The sequence below is a fragment of the Magallana gigas genome, chromosome 3, assembly GCF_963853765.1.
Source record: "Magallana gigas chromosome 3, xbMagGiga1.1, whole genome shotgun sequence".
Taxonomy (NCBI): domain Eukaryota; kingdom Metazoa; phylum Mollusca; class Bivalvia; order Ostreida; family Ostreidae; genus Magallana; species Magallana gigas.
Genome location: NC_088855.1, coordinates 11,858,576 through 11,886,535, shown reverse-complemented (window position 1 = coordinate 11,886,535; position 27,960 = coordinate 11,858,576). Strand labels below are relative to the sequence as shown.

The 27,960-nt window shown below is 34.0% G+C and overlaps 2 protein-coding genes across 2 annotated transcripts; one reads left to right on the top strand and one right to left on the bottom strand.

Moving 5' to 3' along the window:
* Positions 1-339: 339 nt before the first annotated feature.
* LOC105322125 (probable ATP-dependent RNA helicase DDX27) lies at positions 340-11,662 on the bottom strand. The gene is made up of 20 exons (XM_011420665.4): positions 11,555-11,662; positions 8,745-8,822; positions 8,433-8,546; positions 8,225-8,309; positions 7,901-7,971; positions 7,489-7,581; positions 7,219-7,324; positions 6,420-6,593; positions 5,974-6,124; positions 5,499-5,740; positions 5,203-5,339; positions 4,937-5,035; positions 4,552-4,634; positions 4,280-4,374; positions 3,231-3,437; positions 2,798-2,877; positions 2,581-2,698; positions 1,946-2,042; positions 848-934; positions 340-534 (listed from the first exon to the last, which is right to left on the bottom strand). Exons 1-20 carry the CDS (start codon positions 11,654-11,656, stop codon positions 531-533), a joined length of 2,223 nt encoding a protein of 740 aa, XP_011418967.2. The 5' UTR covers positions 11,657-11,662; the 3' UTR covers positions 340-530.
* Positions 11,663-11,820: 158 nt separating this feature from the next.
* Positions 11,821-23,514, top strand: LOC105322124 (flap endonuclease 1). Its single transcript, XM_011420664.4, has 13 exons — positions 11,821-11,982; positions 13,434-13,536; positions 13,669-13,771; positions 15,207-15,270; positions 15,474-15,583; positions 15,881-16,017; positions 16,549-16,615; positions 16,800-16,931; positions 17,086-17,118; positions 20,888-20,941; positions 21,197-21,261; positions 22,688-22,802; positions 23,217-23,514. The coding sequence occupies exons 1-13, from the start codon at positions 11,901-11,903 to the stop codon at positions 23,280-23,282; spliced, it is 1,131 nt and encodes a 376-aa protein (XP_011418966.1). The 5' UTR covers positions 11,821-11,900; the 3' UTR covers positions 23,283-23,514.
* Positions 23,515-27,960: the final 4,446 nt, after the last annotated feature.

Sequence of the window (27,960 nt, the reverse complement as noted above, 5' to 3'; positions counted from 1 at the left end):
GGACCTACCTTAAGAACTACCGGTAAATTTCAAGAAATAAAAGATGTATGTCTAAAAAAAAACAGCTGTTAAACTTCTGCACTACACAAAATATAACAGTTATTTACAATTTGAAATAACACATAATTTGCATATCATCTACACTTCATACAAAACTTTCCTTCAAAAAACTATCAGCATATAGATCTATTTTACTTTACAGTAGAAACACTAATACCGTCATCAAGCCATAAAAGCACCGGGAACTTGCACAAGTACAGTACACTTGGTGATAAAACAAAGTTTCGTTAACTGAACTACTACCAGGTACAATAACAAACTCTGCGTAGCATAATACCAGCAGATACCACAGACACAATGTCTCCTTAGGATAAAGGAAAAAGACACTCCATTCTGCTTATGGGTTCTTTAATTCAATTCCACCATGGGGAAGACCATAGACAGTTGAAGTAAGAAAGAAGGAAGTTGTTATTCATAATTCATTTTTATTTTTTATAACATCATAAACAATATTCAGTTCTTTCCAAGCATCACCTGCAACAGAGATCAAATAATGTACATGTACTTTTGATTATCACTTTTATTATCCTAAGATTAATACAAAAATAAATGAAACATATTCAATACATTGTGTTTATATTGTGTGACCTAATCACCAGTGAAGGTCATTCAAAGGTCATGGTCAGGTGGTCTACTAGGATTTTGTAATAACCTGGCTAATACCGGTAATAAATAATCTTTTTGATCTCATGACCTTGAAAATTTTTCTTGGGTCATCTGTCCACTTGATACCCAGAAACATATCCATGATGCTGAGGGTTAATAATAATTAGATCATCACACCTACCTTTTTTTGCCTTTCTTTGCCCCTACTGGTTTTTTGCCCCTCTTTTTACCCAATAATCCAAGTTCTTTCTTTTCTTTAAACGAAGGCCTGAAAATACAAGGAATCACAGAATTGGTATTGTTATCTTATACAACGAGGTTCTTATTATCAGCTATTTCAAAACATTTACAGCGAAAAAATACCCTTTCATTATCATCATTCAAAATGATCTTAACTTAGGCAATCATTTCTCCATTCCCAGAAAAATTCTTCCAAAAGCATGCTGATTTTGCAAGACTTGAAAATACAAGTATCTGAATGCATTATTTTGTAAGGTACACGTCATTTATTCAAGCAAGAAGCATGAATGTTTGATCACGCTCATCAAGTATTCTTTTATGCCGTCTAAAGTTGAAATAAAGGCCTATTTGACACTCAAAAAAATTCTGTTTGATGTGAATATATGTTATTTGATGTCCATGATGTTATGCAAATATAACAATAATATTTTCATAAAAGCCTTTTTAAATCAAAAAATTAATGATACATTTGTAAACAACATGAATTTGCTCAGAAAACTTTTGAGCAGAGATTATGAAAAATAGAGACCAAGATGTTAACCAAATATATCAGAGCTTTGATATAAGAACAAAACAAGACATTTTGTGTCCACTTGTATACTATATATTGTAGCTGAAAAGGGCTTTTTTATACGGTATTAGAAAATACAACTACAGTATACATGTTTCATCACCCTGATATCAACTTGAGCATTCATAGGTAATTATTGAATAAAGGGTCTATCAAAAACAAATTAATCAAATTGTTACATAATTTATAATTCTGAAAAATGCACTTTAATGTTTTTGCCAAATCAATGAAAAAGTTTACATAACTAGTTACAATGGTTTCCTATTTGAAATAGATCAATATTGACATAGGAACTATATCAACACAAAAATAAGTTGGTTGGATCTCTGATGAATGCTTACATTTCAGATCTTAGTACCTTGCTTTTATATATTAATTATATTACGGGAAAGTACAGAATAGAAAAGCAAGCAATTTAAAATTGATTGCCTGGTATGAATAAAACTAAAAATGAAAAGTACAACTTACCCCGATCTGAATTTCTTTACAGCACTCTTTCCTGTATTTGTCAGTTCCTGATCAAAAGCAGATTTCCTCTTCTTTGCTTTCTTGTTTTGCTGTTTATCTATAAAATAAGAACGTGAAACATGCGAAAATCAGAAATAAAATCTGCTTTTAAAATCTGTAGTTGATTATGGTCTAATTCATCACCATACATTGGACACTAATTATGTAGCTTTGTGATTACATGAGAAATATCTTACACATGAACAAAGACAAACATCCGTTCCCTTCATCACAAATCTCATACAGGTTATAATGTTATTTACTTCATGAAAAAAATGGAAACATATACTTAATGATAAAGAGTGCTGACAACAAAATATAAAACCCTTATATGGTATTGACACTAGTTTTGTACATGTATGCAGGTCTGATCAATTTTCTATTTTCTTTCTTGAAAGAGTTACTGAATTCAATTATGGAATGAGGTTGGAATTCATCTTATCTCTTTTTCTTTAGAAATTCCTTACATCATTTATCAACTAACAATCTTTACACTTCTTTATGACTTGTACATGTACATCCCTGTAAACTTATCTTACAGTAAGGCAGACAACTCCTAATTAATCGAAAACCAAGTACCATTTCACAAAACTTACTGTTAGTGAAGTCCTCATCTTTGAAAACTCTGATCTTTTTTTGCTTGAAGGCCTTTTTACTGCTACGTACAGCAAACTCATGAGACTTCTGAATTTCATGGTTCACTCTATCCTCTGACTAAAATAGAAATGATGAAACGGTCAGCAGAATTAGGCTTATTGTGATAGGTAAAGGGAAACAACTCTGTTTTGTACTGTTGCACACTTGTGAACATACCGTGAGAGCCTTCTTTTTCTCCTTGTTATTGGCCTTCTTATTTTTGGGTAATTTGGTGAACTCTCCCAGCCGTAATGCCTCTAGAATAAGTAAGAATGTTAAATATCAAAAATTTCGTTGTGAAATCTACAAGAATAGAATAAAGGAACTGCCACCATATATTTAGATCCCATAAACCTCTATCGTAAAAGCCATTCATTAATTGTTGACCGTACCATTGAACAAAATAATTTACAAACTAATGGTAAAGAAATATAGATCACTAAGTCATTTAAAATAATTTCTAGCATTAAACTAAAAGTATTTTTCTCTTTCGTAACATGTATATTTTGTACCTGTATATATTATTCAATCAAAGACTTCTCTTCCCTATGTTGTATTTAAAACGAAGAATCAGATCTTAAATAGAGGTACTTGGGCCTCTGATACTTACCCTTTTCCTGCATTCTCTCTTTGTGGGTTTGGAACCAGGATCTTTTCTGGTCATCCATTCCATTTTTCTCTCTCTCCAGTAACTTCTTGGCCTTATTCATCTGGTTCTCTGTTGCTCTTAGATAGGACTCCTCTTTTTCCTGTGTTTCTATTACTTCCAAGTCCTTCTCCAATTTGCTGATTTTATCTCTGTACTTTGATATCACCTCTGAAAAGTTTGATATCACTTAATGTTATAAACATTGTACAATAAAACTTGTTTAGTACGATCACGGATATAGCAAATTCTAAGATATAGCAAAGTTATTTCAAGTCCCCGGTAAAATTCTTAACAAATCTTTGCAAAATTTTACAGTTATAATGAATTCAGATGTACTGCTTTTGAGTCCCGAAAAGGTGAATAACAATGAAATTAAACACTTTTATAACGAATTTTTTATCTATAATTCAAAAAAAGTTTGCACTACCATTTAAAATAATAGTTTGAATGCAGTTATCTTCATATAAATTTTTGGACTCACAATCCGATTATTAAAGGTATCAAAGTAATGTATTTATATTCTAAGCCTCAATTAGCAAAAATTATAGTCTAGTGAAAGAAAACATGTATGCAGTGAATTTGCTATAGTTTTTTTACGAATTTGTTATACGGATATAACGAATTACAGATATAAAGAAGTAAATCCATTGGTCCCTAGGACTTCGCTTTAACCGAGTTTTACTGTAAATGCATTTTACTTCTCATTAATATGCATGCAATAATGGCAAAAAGATTAAATGGGAATAACTTTTGAGGGAATGCAAACCTTGGAATTTAAAATTTGACACTACTGGTATTAAAACAACTTCTTTAAGTTTTTAATTTGGTATACAATGTATCTAGGTACCAGTGGTCAACATATTCAATATCACCTTTCCATGTCACCTACACACTTTTGTTATTATAATGCAAAATTTATAAAGACAAATTTATACACTAGCCACTTTTACATAGTTTTACTCTTTATATTTAGAAAACACTGGAGCCATTATCTCTCCAAATCGACAAACCTTGAGGCACGATCCTGGTTTTGAGCGGAGTCCTAGCTTTTTTGACCACCTCCTTCAGCAGTTTCCTCTCTTGTTCTCCAACCAGGGTCACTGATCTATGAAATGTACAGAATGTTGTTGAACTATTTGTTAGTACCATTTGTTTCCGATTTAAGATATATCATTAACAGGATTATCAAAAAGATCATATCAATGAAATGATAATATGTTATCAAATTAATGAGAATAATAAATAGTGACTATTAATTGATTGAGTCAGAAGTCAGTATTACCTCCCTTTCTTTCCTGCTCTAGCAGTTCTACCAACTCTATGGACGTAGTGTTTTATTGTGTTAGGCATGGTAAAGTTTATCACCTGTTAATAAAAAAATATATTCATGATAAACAACTGAAATTCAGTGCATGCATGACTAAATGAAAATCATTCCTAAAACAGTATGAAATTTAAGTTGGATTCCATCTTCGCTACCCAAGGGTGACGATCTATGGTGAACAGAGAAACACCCTTGGCTAGCGAAGATGGTTTGATTCATTTCATTAAAAATTAAAACTTAATGTTTACAAAGAACCAAACAATTTTCACAATGTATCATATGAAACAACAATTGATTTTTTGTTATGTATAGCACCTAGTTAAGTGGTAAATAAAAGACTCACAGTTTTGACTCCTTCAATGTCAAGTCCTCTTGCTGCCAGGTCTGTGGCCAACAACACATCTACATCTGCCTGCTTAAACCTCTTTAAGGTTTCCAATCTCTAAAATAAGGGAGTACATGTACACTGATAATTCATATACATTGTACATATAAAAGAATCTGAACATGCTTCTCTCAGAGAGAGAGAGAGAGGGAGAGAGAGAGAGGGAGAGAGAGAGAGGGAGAGAGAGAGAGGGAGAGAGAGATTGAGAGATTTTGAATGTTCACCTGAGCCTGGGATAGATTGCCATGTAGTTCCCCGACATTGACACCCAGCAGTCCCAGGATTATGTGCATTCTGTGGGCCTGCTTTTTTGTCTGTATGAACACAATGCAGTGGTCTCGGAAGGTACGGCTGACTAGTGCTGACGTAAAATACAAATCAAACATAGTAAGATATGAAGTTACATATGTACACAGTCATTCCTTAAGTTAAAAGAATTTTTCATTAAAGAGGAAAGGAAAAAAGACTTTTTTAAAAGTATCATCTAATCAAGCATGAATAGACACAACAATGAGCTTACATGCTATGATTGCCTCCCTGTCGCCCTCTCTGTTAGGCCGTATCCTGATAAACTCCTGCCTGAGCCCCAGGGCTACGTCAGTATTCTGGTTGACGAAGATTTTGACTGGCTGTTTCAGCGACACCGAGGCTAGGTCCTGCACAGCCTCTGACATTGTGGCTGAGAATAGCATGGTCTGTCTGGTCTGGGCACACTGACGAATGATCTCGTTCATCTGCTCCGCGAAGTACTCATCCAACATTCTGATCAGAAAAGAAATTTACAGCGACTTCAATAAAATGAATTTGTACAGTATTTCATTTAAAGTAATGTCTTGCATGGCAACACTCTAATACTTCAATATTCATATAAGTCGTTTGAAAACTAGTATTTTGTCAAAAACATTTCAACTACCACCTGAAATACGCTAGCTCTGAATTATGTTGAAAATGGAGAATACATAAAAAATAAAAAAATAAAACAATTGATGTTATACCTGTCAGCCTCATCCAGCACCAGAATTTCAATGTTTCTGAGAGAGAAATTTGGAGAATTGTGCAAATGGTCAATCAGTCTGCCAGGGGTTGCTATGACGATATCTGGTTTCATGCGTAGAGCTGCCTCCTGAGCTTTGATATCCAATCCACCTGTGTAAAATGATTGTTTTAGTCACTTAGCTTGAACAAGAACATTTCACTTATTACAGGAGACTTAGAGTCCTTTGAAGAAATGGTAAAGAAGCAGAGAAAAAACTTTTAAAAATAATAATTCCATTTCTTGAAAATTTATGTTTGTGCCAAAATGATATTCTTTTACATGTAAATCATTTTATTTCATGAATTAAGAAATAGGTTAAAAATCAACATCAAAAGTGTGTATTATATTCGAAAAATTACAGTACCATTTAAATAAAGACATGGTATAAACTGTGAACCTACGTACCAGCTGATAATACGATCTCAATGTTGGTGTACTGAGCTAACTGCCTGGCTACGGTGTGAACCTGAACTGCTAACTCTCTGGTTGGAACCAGAACCAGAACTCTGGTAGCAGCCTCTTCCTGTGTCCTGTACATTAATCGCTCCAGGATGGGCAGCATGAATGCAACTGTCTTACCTGGACAGAGAGAGAACAAAGAGTTATTCTATAATTGATATAGAAAATCTTTGAAATTGTATCACTGGCTTCAACTTGTACCTTTCCATAATCTCAAGATATTTTTTTTTGTAAAATATGTTACATTGTAATTGGAACTTTTTAATTTTATGGAAAATCCATTATACTTCTCTTACATTAAATCAAAATATCATAGTCTACTATGACTCTAATAAAAATAATGTGCATACATTGAATATATATGGTAGTGGTCCTAATTGTTTTTACTACATGTATTGCAAATAGTTTCAACGGAATATTTAAAAATCAAACGCACTAAATAGTTTATACTATGGAATACTTCTGACCATTTTGGATGAAAACATTATTTACTGCTTGCTGCACTACAGAATGTGTAACATGTATGTATAGAATCGATCATTGAGACCCAATTTTTCAACAAATTGATTTGCCAGAGGTAAGCTAGGTTACTGAATAGATCATAAGGGAAAAGATCCAGTAGCTAACTATAGGCAACTAAATGGAATTACTGTATACAGAAAAGATCAAGTTACTAGGTAACTGAATAGATTTATATCATGTACTGGTATAAGGAAAAAGGTCTGAAATATCAATGACAACTTACCTGAACCAGTTACAGCACAGGCGCAGAGGTCTCGACCTAGGAGAGCGATAGGAATGGTAGCTGCCTGGATTGGTGTCGGCTTAGTAAAGTTCATCTGTCCCAGGCCCTGGCAATATAATAATTAATGATATGTGAAGTTTCAGGCCATGTCATCACTGGTCAAACATATCTCTAAAATCTTGTCTTTTGCATGAAAAACTTGAATTTACACATTATACAATTTTCTGGAATCTTGTTTTTTATCAAGTCTATGTAACTCTTTTTTCCTACCTTCATAAGAGGTCGAGAAACATTCATATCTTGAAACGTCAACTTGTCATCATAGGAATCCACTGTTTCTGAAAACTCAACTTTCTCTTTTTCCTTAAATGCAATACAAAAACAAAAAATGAAAAAATACAAAACATTAAGATTATATCAAAGGATAATATGACGGAAGATATAAATTATCATCTACAATTATTATTTCCTTATCACATTACTGGTATTTTACTATGGGTTCATGATTAAAAATACTTCTTTTTGACAAGGCAACATCAATTTGCAAATACATGTACAACAAATAGCATCAAAACAGTTTAAATTCTCAAACTTGAGTCACTCCTAAATGTCCTAAATGTCCTGTTTATAATAAACAATGATTATTAATGGCCAACAGCAAGTACATGTATATCAGATGTACCTCCTCACTATCAGAATCCATTTTCTTCTTCTTGCCTTTCTTCTTTTTAGTTTCTTTTGTTTTGATTTTGTCTTAAAGGAAACAAAACAGACAATGAACAGTTTAATATTAAAAACCTGAAGAATGAAATCTACATGAAATTTGAATAAGCATTGGATGTTTGTAGAGAACGCCTGTTCACATCAGGAATTAGTTTCACTGACTTAAATGATAAATCAACTTTATACCATGGAGCACAAAACAAAGATAAGTTTACATGTATCTTGATGACCTGGCATATATATACACAGTCAAGTACATTCCTCAGTTTAAAGAAATATATACCTGTCCTCATTTCCTCATCTGAACTTTCATCCTCCTCCTCCTCGATTAAATCATCATCACTTTCAATCACTTCAAACTTGTCTCCCTTGAAATCAAAGTAAATTACACATTACTTTGAGATAAATGAGTTTCAGTATATTATTTAGGTATTGATGGCTACCATTGATGGCTTTCCAGTATTTAAAATCACATCCAGCTTTTACAATACCTTTTTCTGTTGTTTTCTGACTTTCGCTATCTTTTCATCAAGAGTTGTTGCATGTTGTTTCCTTTTAGCATGCCGAAGTGCAAAATCAAAGTCAAAGCTGGCAGTTGGGTCAAACTGAAATATATTTTCATTAAATTAATATATAAGTAATATCTTCACTGGACAAGTATTTAATTCATATCTACTACATGTATTTGCATTGAAATACATTTCTATACACATGTATTTGCCTTAAAAATACTACCAGTATTAAAGCAACATAATTATGTGAAATACAGTACTCTGATAAATTACTAAATGGCTAAAAACTACCTGATCTGTGAAAGAAAACTTGGCATTGAATTCATTATCAGTTTTCTTTGGCTTTTTCTTCTTCTGTTTCTTCGCTGTCTGCAAATGAAATAAAACCATCTGTTAAAATATCTTAAATTGAAAAAAATTTACTTTAATTATCTAAAAAACAAAATCTACAACTTATATAGATATTTCTCAATGGCATGGATGATAGCAAAAGGGTGTCATTGATGTTGAAAGAAGTACCCAAAGAAGACCCATGTGTCCGATTGGGTGACGACTACCGGTATACCCATTCACATACAACTGTCAATCACAATTGTCCACACCACTTCTTAGACAACCCCACTGTTTGATAAGTATAAGTACCAGGAATATAAATTAATGTCAATGATGTGCCCATGACTTTGACCAGTATGTTACTTTACATTGATTTAAACCAATGACAGAGGGTGAAGCCCTCTCACAGGCGATGCTCTCTACATGTGTTTAAACCATAACTATGGAAATTACACTCCATATACATGTATCTTTAAACTTGAAAACCTTTTCCCAAGATGGAGGAAAAACGAATCACTTCATGTGCAGTGATATCACCAACATTCTTGTGAATCTGATAATATCTTCATGTTTGCCGATCATTGTTTGTGATTTTTACCGATGATGAAATAAATGTTATTATTCTGCAAATGGTTATTTTTATTTGTGTTCAAAACTTGTAATTTATTTGGATCTTTCTGCCTGTAATACTAATATGTCATCAGTATGTATATGTAAACTGCGAGGGTGACATTTATTGTTAAAGGTGTAACGGGATGGGATAAATAATGACGGACCAGACCAGGATTCGAACCCCGGCCCACTGAATCTCTAATCAGGTGCTCTACCAACTGAGCTATCTGGCGCCGGAATTCGAACCGGTCTGAACAACACATTCCTCTCTCCTTAAATGATCTTCGCCCTCAGAAATCACCCAAGGCTCTTCCCCTGGCAGGAGTTATTCAGTCAGTTTCAGCGATTGGTCACGCCACCAAATGTAACTGGTTGGGAGAAATAATGACGGACCAGACCAGGATTCAAACCCGGGCCTCCTGAATCTCTAGTGAGGTGCTCTACCTTACTGAGCTATCTGGCGCCAGTATTCAAACCGGTCTGACCGTCACACATATATGAATACATAGATAGGTGGATTTTGATTAATGTTCAGTACTACAAGGTTCGACACTAAGGCACGTCCGACCGACATTGTCTAGTAAACGATGGGTCCGGTCGGGTTAAATGTCTGTATACTAGCCCGACTGGTCGTGTGAAAAAAAAAGTGCACATACTTTTTCTGTAATATTAATATCAATAGAAGTAAAAGCACTTTTTCCTAACAGGCTTAAATTCTTCAAACCGTAATTTAAGTACAACCCAAGGATTAACCTAGAGGATGAAGTGGGGGAAATACTCACTTTTTGATCGGTAACTTCGCCGGAATTTCCTCCGGACAAAAAGTCCAAGTCGCACTGTACACGGAGTTCATATAATCGTGCAAATTAACACCAAGGGCAATAAAATGATAATTATCTAATTCTAAAGACGTCTTCACAAACTCAGTTTATGCCTCTTGTAGTCTGTCTTATCTTTAAGGGTTATAAATACGGGTGATGCAACCACATGCTGTACAAAACGATGTTTATTACTTTAAGGCTAGTGTTGATATATAACACTGAATTTGTATGTAACTTGTAATTAGCTAATAACACTGCCAAATTTATGCTAAAAAAATCATAAACCCTTTGTTTACAGTTATAATATCTTTTTTTAAAAATCTAATCCTCAACATAATGGTTGGGTTGGACTAATGCCACCAAAATACACTAAAAACAGAGACTGATTTTATTTGTCATTTTAGTTAACACAATTACAAAACATTTGATCTATAAAATGTATGAATACATCAAATAAACTGATAATTTTTTTTCAATTTTTAGAATTTGTTTTATTTTCTAATTATAATGACTTGTTTCTAATTTATTGTCAAGTAATAAAAGTCTCCCCGATTTCTCAAACTTCTTCATGTTTCTCTGTTAAGGAGAAGTAAGGGAAGTCTCCAAAAAGTTTTGTTGGTCCCTGGTCAACCATTACTTGTATCATTATTAGTACAGTTTGAATAAAATTAAATCTTAAATAGTGTTTGAATGATTCATTATTGGTAAACCAATACAATTAAACAGAAACAGGTATTTAATATTTTATGTTTTTCATTACGTTTAGTTTATTTTTGTGAAAAATTGGTCAGGGCTAGTAGTAAAAGAGTCAGGGCTAGTGAAAAACTTCTGAGGTAGCCCGACTGGTCTAGTAATTCAAAAACTTAATGTCAAACCCTGTACTATAACTGACAATGAAAATGTTAATATTGTGTTTACTGGCTTCGCCCTCAACATGGTCACACCATAAAACATATTACATAGCAAATGCATTTCCAATATTATTATGATCACGATTTTTGTAAGCTGTCTGTGAAATTCTATATGTAGGCTAGACACAGTCATTCATAAATAAGACCCCCCCCCCCTTTCTACGGTTGTTGTTAAGAGTGTGTAAATATTGAATTTATTGTTAAAAATGTAAAAGCGAATATTCTTTTTAAGCAAGCCAAATTTTAAGAAATATATATATGTGTAAATTTGTTGATTTTAAGAGAACTGCTTGATCAAGTTGATGTAAACAAAAGCACGTGTGCCTGTGGTGAATATTTACTTCATGGCCTTCGCAAAAAAACAATCGTTGCAGCGACTTTCAGTTACATAATATTACGATAGAATAAACAAAGCACATATTACTTGAGCCTCTTCGTTATCACTATCAGAACTTTCGGGTTCAACTTCTATTTCGTCTTCATCCCCTATGGTTCCAATAAATCCGAGTTTCCTCAAGTCCGCCATCTTCAATTTTTTCACACTTTAAATTATTTTCGTAAATTTATAGCAAGTATAAATCGGGTATTTCTGTATAAAATCGGAAACGGTTTAAAATTTTTATATTTTTTACAGGATGACAAATGGTACATTACAGTTTATTTGGTTGTTTATAAAGTACGAAACAAAGCAGCTGACTTTACATGATTTGGCGGGTAAAGTGTTATGGTCAGAAAAGTAAACACAAACCGTCTCTTCTTTTAATTTCAGCATGGGAATTCTAGGTTTATCAAAGTTACTTGGAGACTATGCTCCATCTGCAATGAAGGAAAATGAATTTAAGAATTACTTTGGTAAGATATTGGCGCTGTTTCCTTTTGAATAGAACCATGATAGGTTGGCATCTAGTGGATTTTGGATAGCTCTGAATGTTTGTAATCATGTCTGTATATATCGAATGTAATAACCTGTAGATATATATGTGTACTATACAATCAACACATTCTGTTTTCTTTAACATTATCTCTTAAAATGGAACAGAGCTACCATATAGTCTATTGTTAGATGATCGATGTTCTGCATTATGAAGTTTTTACTCATCAACTACATCGTTTGGTTAAGAAAAAAATCTAAATAATTTAAGGTAAAAGTTTTGCTCTTTTCTTTAATCTCTAAACAGAGCTCTTTTTAAGGAGCTGATCAGTATAGTCTGATAGTGGACATGATCATTTAGTCCTCTTAATTTTCTCCATTCTTTCATATCTATGTTTATTTTCTAAACATTAAAATTAAAATTTAATAGGACTGCTTTTGACATTAAAGGACATGAATGTTATATCTTTTTGGTTGTTATTTGTTAGATTTGAAATGTTTTCCAAAATAATCAAATTCTATCAATTTCATAATTATTAAAATATAGTATCTTTAGCTTGAAAGAAACGAGAAGGATTATAGCCATCATATTTCGAACTCTTTCTTAGCTGAGGGGGAGAGCTATACTCTGTCCCAAGATATTTTGGATTCACGTTTGGCTTAATTGTTTGATATTTATAAATACCTCAGGATCCAAACGATGTTCATTCAAAAGTATGAAAAATTTCCAAGATTTCTCAGTCAAAACGCCCCTGTTAGCTTATCAGGTTTCAATACAATGCTAAAAAATGTTATGTCTACGGAGATTTTGCATTGCAGCAAGCCCGGATGATAACGTTGAAATATTGCGCGATGTATTCCGAGTGTATTCCGAATGGAGAAAAGATGTAAACATTCCCCATTATAAATCTCCGTAAGGAATCTGTTTTCGTTCCTGTGAATTTTTCCGAGTGAAAGATGATAATGTGTCAATGAAATTATCTTGGAAAATATCCCTTTCAACTATTTCAATTGCACTTCTTTCACAGGTAAGTGTATTTTTATTAAAAATCGTCCAAACGTGAATCCAAAATATCTTGGGACAGAGTATAGTCTACAATCCTCTGCTTATCACTACATAGGCACATTACAAAGAAAACTTTTGTAGATTTTCCTGAATCCATGATCTATTGAAAACTAGGAGGGGATGGAAGCTCCAATTTTAATTAGGTCGCAATGATGTCTGCCAACAATCTTGCTAAGACTGAATAATTTGTAGAACTTGTTCACTAATTACAGAAATGAAATATTCTCATTTGAATTGTAAAAAGACACTGACAGGGTATAACTTCCAATCAAAACAAGTATGATCTGTGAACACCTTGAAAAGTGTATCAATAACGTGAGTAGTGACATTTGATTTAATATGAATGTGTGTAATTTTTTATTGTAGGCCGCAAAGTGGCAGTGGATGCTTCCATGTGTATTTACCAGTTTCTTATTGCTGTACGACAAGATGGTAGCAACCTAATGAATGAAGATGGAGAAACCACAAGGTAGACTGATTTTAAAACTTTAAAGAATGCTATTAAAGGGATTGAGTTCTAGACAGTATTTATTATGATTTAAGATATACCGGTATTTTGACATAAATCCATAAGCAAAACTATATGCCTTCTGAATTTTAGTCACCTGATGGGAATGTTTTACCGGACCATTCGAATGGTAGAGAATGGTATTAAACCAGTTTATGTGTTTGATGGTAAACCACCAGACATGAAATCAGGCGAGGTGAGTCATGATTATGTCCGTTTTCAAGAAAAAAAAATGAGCCTGATAAATGAATTTCATATCAAAATGAATAGCTAATAGTTTTGTGTTGTCATTTTAGTTGTAATGGAAGATTTCCTTTTTTGACATTTTCAATTAAGGCCAAACAAAAAAATATGTTTGTTTACTGTTACATGCTGAAAAAAACTAGGGTCGGTAGGTAGGATTTTTTTTTTATTTTATTATAATTTTTTTTTTTTTTTTACAAAACTTTACAAATGTCACATAAACTGATAATACAAAACTGTTTTGCCATTGTGTCATGCTTACTTTTGTTTGCCGTATGCACCCCTGCGAATGTTGTTGTCATTTAAATTTTAGACCACGTGGTTTTATTCGATCCTTCAGTTTAGCAGAAAAAATCATGCCTCGTAATTATAGCCTATTTTACAGAATCTAGGTACTTGTAATCAAATATAAAATCTAGAGGTTTATTGATTTAAACTTTACCTTCATTAATTGGTGGAAAAAATGTGCTCTAGAAATCAATGTGACAATACAAAAAAATAGTTTTTGTCTGCTGTTGCAACAAATAACATGCTTAGTAGACACCCCCCCCCCCCCCACCCCCCCACCCCCCCACCCCCCGAGGATTAATTTTTGATCCGCACCTGACCTAGTAATAGTATCAATAGTGCAACAGACTATACTATTTTATGCAGAATGTTCCTTGAAAAGTTTTTATACAGACACCATTATTTAAAAAAAAAAAAAACCATGATATTGCTCACCACAAGCATCAAACATGGCCATGATCGATATGTGTAAAAATGGATTTAATTTTACGGAAATAAATGCAAGAAATTGGTAAGATAACACCACAGGGTTGATGTCTGGTTTTCAATATCAATTGGATAGCGAAATAAAGAAAATCTAGAAAACTTGTTGCCTTCCTGTCGCTTCGCTCGCTATGCTCACGAAGCTCATTGGTAGGATTTTGCCTGTTTCTTATTTATTTTCAAGAAATTGATAAAATCGCAGACTCCTGTGGTCAAAACTACATGTATTTTCCCCTCCATGTTGTTTGCCTTGTACTTTAAAATCGGGAACCTTTTCATTTCCCCCATGATATCGATCAAACACCTGGATAAATGTCATGTTATTCGGCAATGTGTGCGCATTCTTCGAACTGCAGAGAACATGTGATATCGACGCCATGTTTTTTTTTTACTTTCGATTTCAAACGCTTGACCGATTAAGATGAATATAAAAGTTAAACGTACCCACGTGTGACTTCCGGATTTCTAACGATGGGAAAAAACCCAATTAGGGTCGGCGATTAAATATAGGGTAGGTCGGGTAACCGTAAACAAACATATTTTTTTGTTAGGCCTAAGAGAAATTGTACACAGAGAGTACAAGGACTAGCTTGTAACATTGCATTATTCTTCATCAGCTAGCGAAAAGAAAGGAGAGACGAGAAGAGGCTCAGAAACAGTTAGAGAAGGCAGAGGAAGCAGGTAGATGAATATATAATGTCACAATTTTTTATTTACTGTAGTAAAGCTTTCAGTATATGGCCATGAAATTTATCATCAATTTCTGGTAGATGAATTTGATGTTAAATTTTATGACTTTCTGTGGTTAAGTTTCTGGTATAATCTGAATAACATCATAGATTTTTTCCTGAAATTTAAGTAATGTTTGATTTCTATTTCAATAGGTGATGAGGAAAACATTGAAAAATTCAACAGGAGATTAGTAAAAGTTTCTAAGCAACATAATGAAGAATGCAAAGAGTTGTTGAAATATATGGGAATACCCTTTATTAATGTAAGTTGTCAATATCTGAAGCCTGTTACTCAATTTTGTGTGTACTATCAATGAAATTGTAAAAAAAATATGTACCAGGTTGAAATTATTAGATTTAATAGATAGATTTATTATAAACAACATAACATGAATTTGATAGACCCCCTACTTTTAAAACTGGAGGTATTTATAGTTTTCATTTGTCTCTCAGTATTCTCATAAAGAACATAAACCTAAAAACATGTATTGCCTATGCTCACAGATAGAAAGAATGCTTGTTAGCTGAGACACTTGTTATGGAGTTATGATTTCATTTAGGCCCCTGGTGAGGCTGAGGCACAATGTGCTGCCCTGGTTAAAGCAGGCAAGGTGTACGCCACAGGGACCGAGGATATGGACGCCCTCACCTTTGGTACCACCGTACTGCTGAGGAACTTGACAGTGGCTGAAGCAAGGTCAGCTTACATTTTATTAAAAACAAAAGTGACCAAGAATAGGCATTGTTGTATCTTTCTTTACTTTATCATATGGTGTATTGAAAAAATAATTTGCAATGAATATTACATCTCTGCTAGCCATGGGTTCTCCTTTCCAGCTATTGGCAGATTTGGTATGAGTCTCATTTCATCAGCTATCTGTATTAAATTGGACGTAGGGACTAAATAATACATCCAATTAAAAGTGTTTCATGCTCAACCACATGCAAGAAAAGTAAATAAGCAAAAAAATAGTCTTCATCTTTTTGATAGCCAAATTATCCCTGAAGTGTGCAATCTTATTGGTTAAACTGAAAACATGTCATTATTCCCAGTTGGGCACTTCTCAAAGGCTACAATATTGCACTAAATCCACTAAGGATTGGAGAGGTGGGAAGCGGATCTTATCAATAACCCTTGGCTAGTAAAGATTGAAGTATTATTGATGATTGTGATGTAAAAATATTGTTTAATTGCTTGTGTTATATAAGTCATGTTATATTGCTTCAGAAAGTTACCCATCAAAGAGTACTACTACAACAGAGTGTTAGAGGAGCTGGGATTAACCAAGGATGAGGTGATTATAACAGTAGACAAACATATGTATCCCATCATAGATAATGTAGTAATGGCATACATTTATTCAGTAAGCCTAAAGCTTAATAATTTTTGTTGTCTCTCAACAATTTTTGATATTACCAGTCAATAAAATCTTGCACGTACAGTTACTGTAACTCAACAACCTTTGCGTTCTATTTCAGTTCATTGATTTGTGTATACTGCTTGGCTGTGATTATTGTGACTCCATCAGGGGAATCGGTCCAAAGAGAGCCATTGATCTGATCAAACAGCACAAAACCATCGACGAAATACTCAAACATTTGGATTCCAAGGTCAGTATAGTTGTGTCCAGGGAGAGCACTCAGTACTATTCTCTAATACCTTTATATGTTATAAATGGTTTTGGAATGTTTTATAAATACATGCTTTAGCATGACATAGCAAATTATAACGTTTGCTAAGATGTATCTGTGTTTTATTTTGCAGAAATACACTGTTCCTGAAGATTGGATGTACAAGGTAGGAAAAATAATTTGCAGTCAGTTCAAACATTACTACAGCAGCTGTACTTCAAACAAAGATCTGGCATCATTAGCAGCTTTAATGTCAGATATTACACTTTTTCCTCATAGATATATAGGAATGCTTTTCATAGAAACTTAAAAATTTCAAGCATTCTTGTGAAGTGTTATGTCACACATACATAATAAGCCTGTTCTTATATGGTACTTAATTCCAAGAATTTTTTAACCTGATTTTTCACAAAGACACATGGTTTAGTCACTGAGTTATTTATTGTGTGTCATTGTTAAAAAAAGATGTCATTATGACGAAGCAACATCTAAGTTCTTAGAGTACAAACAGTTGTCCTTATTGGATTGATACAAATATCTCTCAGATAACTTTTATTAAAATTTGCAATTTCTGAGTGTCAGATCTATCATTGTATACTGCAGTTTTTTAGCTCACCTGAGCTGAAAGCTCAAGTGAGCTTTTCTGATCACTTTTTGTCCGTCGTCCGTCCGTCCGTCCGTCTGTCCGTCCGTCTGTCCGTCTGTCCGTCTGTAAACTTTTTACATTTTGAACTTCTTCTCTAAAACCGCTTATCCAATTTCAACCAAATTTGGCACAAAGCATCCTTATGGGAGGGCGAATATAAATTGCAGAAATAAAAGTCCGATCTGTTTTCAAAGCGGAGAAAACCTTGAAAATGTAGAAAAAGGGGGGTGCATTTTTAAAAATCTTCTTCTCAAGAACTACTGATTCCAATTCAACGTAGTTTAGCATAAATTATCCTTATGGGAAGGAAAATATAAATTGCAAAAATTAAGGTCTAATTCTGTTTCAAATCTGAGTTATTACGAAAATAATAATAAAGGAAAGCCGTGTTTCAATCAGTTTAATAGCCTCGGATTCGGCATCCGGTAAAATGGGTAGACAAGACTTGGCCTGGGCAAAACAAAAGATAAGCAGTTATTAATCTGCCAATCTCATTAAAATTTCAGGATAATTGATGGACCAGTATATTTGTATTTGCTGTAATTATTGCTGCAAAATAATGCGTATTTGGAATTGACGATTGCCGATCTGCCCCGGCTTTTATTTTGCCACGGCTCGGTTTTGCTTAACCATTTTACCAAGACTCGTATTCCATACTTCTAAAACGAGGTTCTTTGTTGAAAGCAGCCATGACATTATACGAAAAAGGGTCGATCTGACTATGATGAATTTGCTTGTTGTGCAACAGTTCGCGTATGAAGGGAAATTTTTTAAACATGAAAAATATATTGGTGCCGATTTTGTGAAGTAAATTGAGGCTAAATATTTCAATGCATTGACAGTTTTCACACATGACGTTGATGTTAGCTTGTTCTGATTTTCGTTTCGTTTTCATTATTTATGCTTTGTAACCTGGAAACTGTCGTCTGTATTTCGTGATTTTTACGTATCAAATCAAACAGGGACTTCGGTAAATCAAACAGTTACGTTAACTGTTTACCTGCGCAAATTAAGCAAAATCTGATGTAGGAGTACTGAAATACAATTCATTCTATCGGTAATTCGGCATTATTTTTTGCGTAATGGTAGATTAATGCAATAGGTTTTTGTTGAGATGCTCGGCATTTTCTCGAGTTTATTCAGTTTAAATAGAGTTTGATATCGCTTACGGAAATATGTAGGTATATACATGTATATATATGATTCATTTCGAAAAAATAAATTGTGTTCTTTATTTGTTATACATGTAGTGCATGTTTCTTGTGTTTAATTGTTAACAATTTCTATTAATTATTATAAGCAAGATACAGAGATTTGCTAACAATTCTATGTTTGTACACAGATCTTAAAAGCTTAAGATTAAATCAAAGTACTGATAGTACTGAAAAGCGCTAACCCAGCTTCTGTATGTATATAACAGATATATGTATATAGCATTTCAGCTTCTGTATACGCACTATATTATATTATGACAGTCCCTGCAATGATGTATGTAAGCCCCGTACATTAATTTCACAATAACCCGTAAGTTAGATTCACAATAGCCCGTGCAGTTATGTGCATAAACCCCTGAAACTGGTTCCCTAACCAGTTTAAATGATGTATACTTTTGCTTAGAGGGGGCGGTTATTCGATGCACTGGAAGTTGAAGTCTAACGACCATAAAGGGCTGAGCTATGCTTAGCGCTTTAAAAAGTAAAAAAAATTGTCAATATTTATTACGAAAATTTTCAAAATCTGTTCTTCCAGAAACCAACTTATTGAATTGTAAACTTAACCTTTTTAGCTCACCTGAGAATGGGGCCACAATGGGGGGTCGAAGTTTAACAAATGAATATATAGAGTAAATCTTTAGAAATCCTCTTCTCAGAAACTAATCGGCCAGGAAAGCTGAAACTTGTGTGGAAGCATCCTCAGGTAGTGTAGATTCAAAGATGTGAAAATCATGACCCCTGGGGATAGGGTGGGGCCACAATGGAGGGTCGAAGTTTAACATATGAATATAAAAAGTAAATCTTTAAAAATCTTCTTCTCAGAAACTAATTGGCCAGGAAAGCTGACACTTGTGTGGATGCATCCTTATGTAGTGAAGATTCAAATTTGTGAAAATCATGACCCCCCGGGGGTAGGTTTGGGCCACAATGGGAGATCAACGTTTTACATAGGAATATACACAGTTAATCTTTAAAAATCTTCTTCTCAGAAACTAATCAGCCAGGAAAGCTGACACTTGTGTGGATGCATCCTCAGGTAGTGTAAATTCAAAGTTGTAAAAATCGTGACCCCCGGGGGTAGGGTTGGGCCACAATGGGGGATCGAAGTTTAACATAGGAATATATACAGTAAATCTTTAAAAATCTTCTTCTCAGTAACTAATTCGAAGGCAAAGCTGGAACTTGTGTGGAAGCATCCTCAGGTAGTGAAGATTCAAAGTTGTGAAAATCATGACCCCTGGGGGTAGGTTGGGGCCACAATGGGGGATTGAAGTTAAACATATGATTATATACAGTAAATCTTTAAAAATCTTCTTCTCAGAAACTAATTAGCCAGGAAAGCTAAAACTTGTGTGGAAGCATCCTCAGTTAGTGTAGATTCAAATTTGTGAAAAGCATGACCCCTGGGGGTAGGTTTGGGCCACAATGGGAGGTCGATGTTTTACATAGGAATAAACAGAGTCATCTTTAAAAATCTTCTTCTCAGAAACTAATCAGCCAGGAAAGCTGGAACTTGTGTGAAAGCATCCTCAGGTAGTGTAGATTCAAAGTTGTGAAAATAATGATCCCCACGGGTAGGGTGGGGCCACAATGGGGGGGGGGGGTCAAAGTTTAACAAAGGAATTTATAGGGTAAATCTTTAAAAATCTTCTCAGAAACTAATCAGCCAGATGATTCTTTATAATTGTTAAGACTTTGGCCCCAGGACAATTCTTTGGCCTCATGAGAAGGTTGAGAGTTTACTGTACGTTTATATCCCATATATAAACTATTGTTAGGGATCTTTTTGAGAACTGCAATACTCAACACATGATATGACTATAAAATCATCCTGTTAGAAAAGGGACTAATGATTATAAACATTAGAATATCCAGGGGAAAATGGATTTTATTTATACAGGATTTACATGAATTATTGTATATTGTCCAGATAGTTTGTATTATGACTCCATTGAGCTGATTTTATCATACCTATTGTTCCTCAGGTGAGCGATGTGGCCCATGGGCCTCTTGTATGATAATGACAGCTGATAGCATTCACAATGTGTATAAAATCAGAATTTAAAACATTGCAGGAGGCCAGAAGACTGTTTCAAGAACCAGAGGTAGCAGACCCCGAAGAACTTGAGGTAATAAAGCTCCTCAAGAGGGTTGGAATTTCTTATTCAAAGTTCATATAGATCTGTTTCCACAAAGTATTTGCTTTAGATGGTTGAAATTAGATTGGATTTGAATTTTCTTTTGATGTTTAAAGAAATATTGGCATTTTCTACATTTCAAAATTGTTTTCAAGACTTAAAGTTGGTTTTACAAAAATAATTTAAAAAGTAAATTGAAATCAAAATTGGTTTTAAAAATATTAATGCTGCTTATTATATTTTTAGCTCAAGTGGTCAGAGCCAGATGAGGAAGGATTAATTGATTTCATGGTAACTCAGAAAAATTTCAGGTATGGAAAAACTGGTGCAGGAGTTGTCTCCTCTATCAATCTTGTAATGTATACACTGAACTATCTGAAAATTACCAATGCTCCAAGTCTCACTTACAATCAGATCATGGAATAATGAATTTTGAAAGAATTTTATGGTTGGCTTGAAAAAATTTGTAGTAGCTGTCAACAAAGATTTTACTTCCAATGATGAAAACATTTAGTGAAAGTGTGTTATGAAACAAGGAACAGACACTGTTGTATATATTTTTGGATCTTCATTAGAAATCCACTCTGCATTCAGTATCTGTCAGTGGGATTTATTTGTTTTGCATATTTTCTATTATTTTCTATCCCATTGTTCCAGTTGAGTTTAACTTGCACTCAGAGTGCCAGTGGGTAGAGGTTTTGGAGTGACCTTGAACCAGTCTTTGAGACCAAAGGTCAAGGTCGAAAACCTCCCATATAAAATCTGTTTAAACTTCTTAATAATTAAATGTCTTCAGCTGACAGTATGCTCTTTTTGAGTTGGTCACCTTTTCTGCGATGTCCAGTCATTACCTAAAACATTTATTACAAAATGAAAATCATACAATGAGATAAATCATGTATGGTAAATTTGCAGGAGGGCCTTGACTTGCCTTGACTCCATGTTATGTCTGTTAACTTCTGTATTAAAAACAAGATTTTATTGGGCTTTCCCCTTTCTTTCAAATTTTACATCCTGTTACTGAGAAAACAGAAGGATTGGATATGACAATCAAATTGTTATGAAATTTGTAATGATTTATTCTTCAACTTTCTTTTATCTTTTCTTTGTTTTCTTCAGTTCTTCAAGTTCTTCACTCTATTTTGATAAATTCAAAGTGTTTGTGCATTTTGAATTTGTTTTTTCACAGCGATGTCTAACATTGCTATATCTAGGTCCTTATTGGCTAAGAAAAAAGTATTCAGACATCATCTTGACCAAGATTCTTAGAAAACATAACACAAAACTTGATCCCAATCATAGAATTACAAAATGTTGCCCTGCTAAATGATAGATCTGATCATGTGAGAAACTGTAAATTTCTAATGGCAAAGTTGTTGTGTTTTTTTTTATGAAGGTTCTATAATCTAATTTGCAATTTGGAGCATTGCATTCATTTAGTAGTAAACACATATTAATGCGTACTGTGCTAGCACATATATATATATACTACATAATATACAAAACGAGATAAGTGTTTATATTTACATGTAGGCATGATTATAATCTATGAGTACCATTTTCTAAAAACTATTGCTATTTAAATATATGTATTCACTAATATATTAATGTCTTGGTAAGATTTGCAGTTGCATTGAAGTTCTACATTCATGTGAATATTACTGTAAACATATATATTTGTAATGTAGACTGCTCTTCTGCCACTTCTTTATACATAAACCACTATATCTCTTTCAGTGAGGACAGAATACGAAATGGGATGAAGAAGTTACAGAAAGCCAAGCAAGGAACCACACAGGGGAGATTAGACTCCTTCTTCTCTGTTGTTTCAACATCCTCCACAAAGAGAAAGGTTAGATGGTCAGACGTTGGGGAGCTGAAGTATCCAAATGTTGATGAGACAAAATCAGCATAAGGCTTTATGATACATACAATGTGATATTATGAAGTCGCATATGATATTATTTTTTTTGGGGGGGGGGGGGGACTTCATACTTGATCATGATTTTTTTTTCATTATATGGGCTAATGCTGAATTCATTATTCTAAAGTGCATTATTACCTCACAGTTATATTTGATTTAATAATTTAAGCTTTCATCTTAATCTTTCATCTATCATAAAGTGCACTAAATTTGTAAGTACTGATATTTTGATATTTTTAATGAGAAGCTGCAAGGAACTAGCTCTCGATATATGATAGAAATGCTAGGTAAATAGTGAGGAAACTAGAGTTTGATATTTAACATCAATTTCTCTCTTTTCAGCAAGAGGAGCAGAAAGGTTCAGCAAAAAAGAAAGCCAAAGGAGGCGGATACAAACGTCCAAAATAGACACGAGTGCAGTGAGTGTTGACACTGGGATCTTTTAATTATGTGGATATTCTTTTGACTGTAGGAATTCATTATCTGACCACTGTGATGTAGTGAATACTGTGGAGAGACATTCTGTGTGCACAAACAATGAAACAGTTTCTGGCTGATCTTGTAGACATACTAGTGTCCTATTCCTGTACAAATGTGACAAAAAAGGTATTAAAACATATACGACATCAAATTCAGAAAAGTGTAAGGTTGTTGTAAATAAGCAAGATGTATTACAAAGGATTTCCAGTAGTGAGCAGAGTATGTGTAGGCTTTTCACATGCGATGATCATTTAAGTGGATGGAAAGAGGGTAGTATTGCAAGAATTGAAACCCCATGCTGCAGATTTTTACTGCAGTGAGGGATCTTCATTTAGGACTTTTCAAGGGCTAGTTGGATGTAATTTATATTTGCTGAGTGCTCGGTGCCTGTTTGACAAGGGGTGACAAATGTTTTGTGTACCAAGAGCAAAGGTAAAGATCTTCTTCCCATGTGGTGCACTCTACATGGTCATGAATGAGTAAAACTGTATGGGGGGTTTGTGTAACATAGCGTTTATAGTGCTACCCTTGAACAAAAGGATACCCCATCAGGCCATGAGTTTGCATGTAGGTATGGGACTTTAGGTAATATTGAGTATTAATGATTTTTATAGTGCACCCCCTTGTAGCACGAGAAGCACACTATGGGGTTCTAAAGTTACCCAGGGTGGACCGACTGAATGGAATTGCTGAGCAATTTCTGATGGTTCAGTTTGCTGAAAACACTCAAGTGTGTGAACCTTTGAGCCATAAAGAGTTAATTTTAATACACACAGTTGGGTTGAATGCAAGTACAATTTATGTGAGGTTCAGAGGGAAACTTGGTGTAGTCTTAATAATATTGTCCTAGTGTTGCATTTAAAGCTCTAATAGAAGGTAAATAAACTAGAAATCAGGACAATGCACATTCAATTTTCATAGCACTATGTGTAGGGTCATGAAATGGATAAGAGGAAAATTGGAGTAAATATTGTTTTAGAGTAAATAGAAAAGGTGTATTGTATAGTCATTTACATAGCATTTCTAATGCTACAACATTTATGTTTTTCTGATGAAAGCAAAACTTTGGAAGTTGGTCAAGAAATAAAAACATGTAAACCAATTTTCAGGTGGTCAGAATTTCTAGCCTAAAGGAATGGACACCTGTTGGATTAGACAGGTAGATTGAGCTCTCTTGATCGTGAACTATCAAATAAGCTTCAACTATTATAAATTGCAAAATCAAACTGATTTCTAACATGAAGTGCGGGGCCTACAAGCCGATAAAGACACATGTTTGTCATTCAGAAGTTTGGACAGATAAGAAGCGACGTGATTCAAACTTTCTCCTTTGAGTGCATGTCACTTCCAATGGACGACCTACATGGAGTGACAACAGACAAGCTCGCAGATAAACAATGACATCACACTGATCTTCAGAAAACTCCCTTTGCTTAGCTTTGTTTGGTCGATTTACACAGGAAACAAATATTAATAAGTGTTATGAGCATGTTTGAATATTTGTAGCTAAACAAAAACACAGCCATTAAATTCAGTTCAGGGCTGAAGATAGAGAGCTTACTTACTTATTTAGCAGATCAAGCTGATTTATTAAGGGGTATTAAAGTTTTCTTGTAAAACAATATAAAAGGAACAGTTTTCTTCTGAAGTTAGACAAGGGAAACATGACATTCTTTTCTGGTAAGCAGGCAGAGGACACCTGCAATATTAAAAAATCAAGACTGATTAATTCTCATTTGGAGTTCTTGTCCAGCTGTGAAGGAAGCCTGGCTATGTGAGAAAGTTTTTGAAAGTCATGATTGAAATAGTGAAATTATACTTTAATAAAAGTGCAAGGTTTGATACAGTGTTGTTCACTGGTTTCTTTTGATATTCCTATCTGAAGTATAGAGAATAACTGACTGCATAAACAGAGGTGTCTGTGTACTTGAATGGAATAAACTTTGGAAAGATTAAAAGCAAAAAGCCATTGCCTTGAAGAAACTGATTAAAACCATATTAATCTAACATGATACCACCCTGAAGACATGCAGGGGTTTACTTGACTAAGCCCAAACACCTGTTCAGTATGCAACTGAAGCAATGATTTCTGGCTACAGATTGATAATCCCAAGATCTACTTAAGATGTCTGCTGCGTATTCATTATGGTCAATGAAAAAGTTTCACTTTTCGTCAGATTGTCAACTTTTTCGAGGTGGGGTGTTGAAATTGCCTGACAATTATGCATATGCACCCAGTGTTATTGTGCGGTTATATCAAAGTGTGTATGATTCACAGGGGCAATGTGTAGTAACTTGTCACCATTCATTTGGGAACGAGTTGGTTATCTGATTAATGCAGTCTTCTCTATTGATGTCTGCATGAGAAACAATAAAAAAAGTATAATGCATGTGTTAACAAAAACACGCTACTCCATGATATACTGTTAAAAAATTGTCGTATCAGGTACAGAGAAAAGAGAGCAGTGTATAAATTCTAATACATACATCTGCTTTTTATCTATATGCAAAAACAGGCCATTTATTGTAGAAAAACACATTGTTTGCTTTTCTGTGAGATCTGGAGTATTTTAGTCAAAGATAACCTTATGACTCAAAGCTGATCAATTGTCCTTCAGTCTGATTTTATAATGCCTATATACACTAGTCTTCAGTATTTTTATTTCATTTTACCTGTTTTCCTAAAAATCTTTTTTATGAACACCATCATTGATTTAAATTCACCATGTGTTATTTCCTGAATGGAAAAACCAAAAGACTTTGCTGTTGGCCTTGAACTACATCATTATGTCACTTGCAAAGCACCCCAACACTTGAGGATCACCTTGGTGATCTGTCACGCCCAGCTTTTTTTTTCAGAGGATAAAAGTATTGATAGTTTTGTCCCAATGACCTATTTATTTTTTTCTGTCCATTTCCCGAAATAATTGGAATTGGCTCGGGGTCCCAGATTTTCAAACAGACACTCAGTGTCATCAAAACATGGAAAGGAAGACTGGTAGTTAAACCCTTAATCATTCCTTATTACTATGCCTTGCATAATTTTTCTCTTTTTGAACTTGATCAACATAAGGATTGGATTGAGATGCTGTTTTAGGTCCTTTTGAGAATATTCCCACATCAGTGAACAGAGTGGAGGATCCTCCTGCCAGCACCTCCAATGCTGTCGACCTCTGGTTTATGGTACATCTGAATGATCTAGATGTTACTCCCTAGTGTCTGGTGTAGAAACAATGGGTACAAGTTGACTGAGATTCAGACCTTATAAACCTGGCCCCTGGTAATCTGGTAATGTTACTCCCTAGTGTCTGGTGTAGAAACAATGGGTACAAGTTGACTGAGATTCAGACCTTATAAACCTGACCCCCTGGTAATCTGGTAATGTTACTCCCTAGTGTCTGGTGTAGAAACAATGGGTACAAGTTGACTGAGATTCAGACCTTATAAACCTGGCCCCTGGTAATCTGGTAATGTTACTCCCTAGTGTCTGGTGTAGAAACAATGGGTACAAGTTGACTGAGATTCAGACCTTATAAACCTGACCCCCTGGTAATCTGGTAATGTTACTCCCTAGTGTCTGGTGTAGAAACAATGGGTACAAGTTGACTGAGGTCAGACCTTATAAACCTGGCCCTGGGGCCATAAAAGTAGACAAGCTCACTTTTGATCTCGGTCTCACTTTTCTACTAAAGATATTCCTTTTGAAAAAGTGAGACTGAGATCAAAAGTGAGCTCGTCTAACTTTTATGGCCCCAAGGCCTGCAACCCCAAACTAGCTGTGATGAAGATTTGAATTTCAAAAAAAAAATATTGATAATAGTTGTAAGCCAAGCATGTAAAAAAGTGTATTAATCCATTTATGATGATGCTCTTTTATGAAAGATTCCTAATTCCTGAGGTAACTACGCGATGAATAATTGTGCTTTCAACTTAAAGAATGATATTTTTTACCCAAAGATAAAATACTCCATAAATCATGCAAATCTTTTACTTTCTTTATTAATGCAAATTGCTGGATTAGAAAGGGTTTCTACAGGATAAATTAATTGAATACATTTCGTATCCTCCCACTTTTCTGTTATACTTTAGATGTATTGTGTCAGAGCGAAATAAAAGATATTGTAAAGTTAAATACGATATGATGGATAAACTTGGGACCAAACTGATTTATTGTTGGATTGTGTGATATAACAGAAGAATTACCTCTTTACTGATATTCTATACATTTTTCTAAAAACACATTTTGTAAAGAAGGGTTACAGTGTTTATAACACTGTTAAACCACTTTCAAGGTGAAATAGAATGGTTTTGAATTTTTATCAAGGTTTTTGTTGATTGTATAAAGATTCATGAAATTGAAATTTCTTTTTAAGATGATGTAATTCAATACCTGAAACTGGTAATAATTGAATAAAAAAATTCATCTTTGGGTGTTTGTTTTCAGCTTTTAGGATTAAAACTTACTCTTGTCTAGTGATCTTTATTGTCAAGGTCATTTACTGAAGGTCATATAGGTATATTTACTTTTCCTTGAAATTTTTCTGTTTCTTTACAATTTTTAAAGTTGTTTATACAAAAAATTATATTTACCATTCCTGTAACTGCT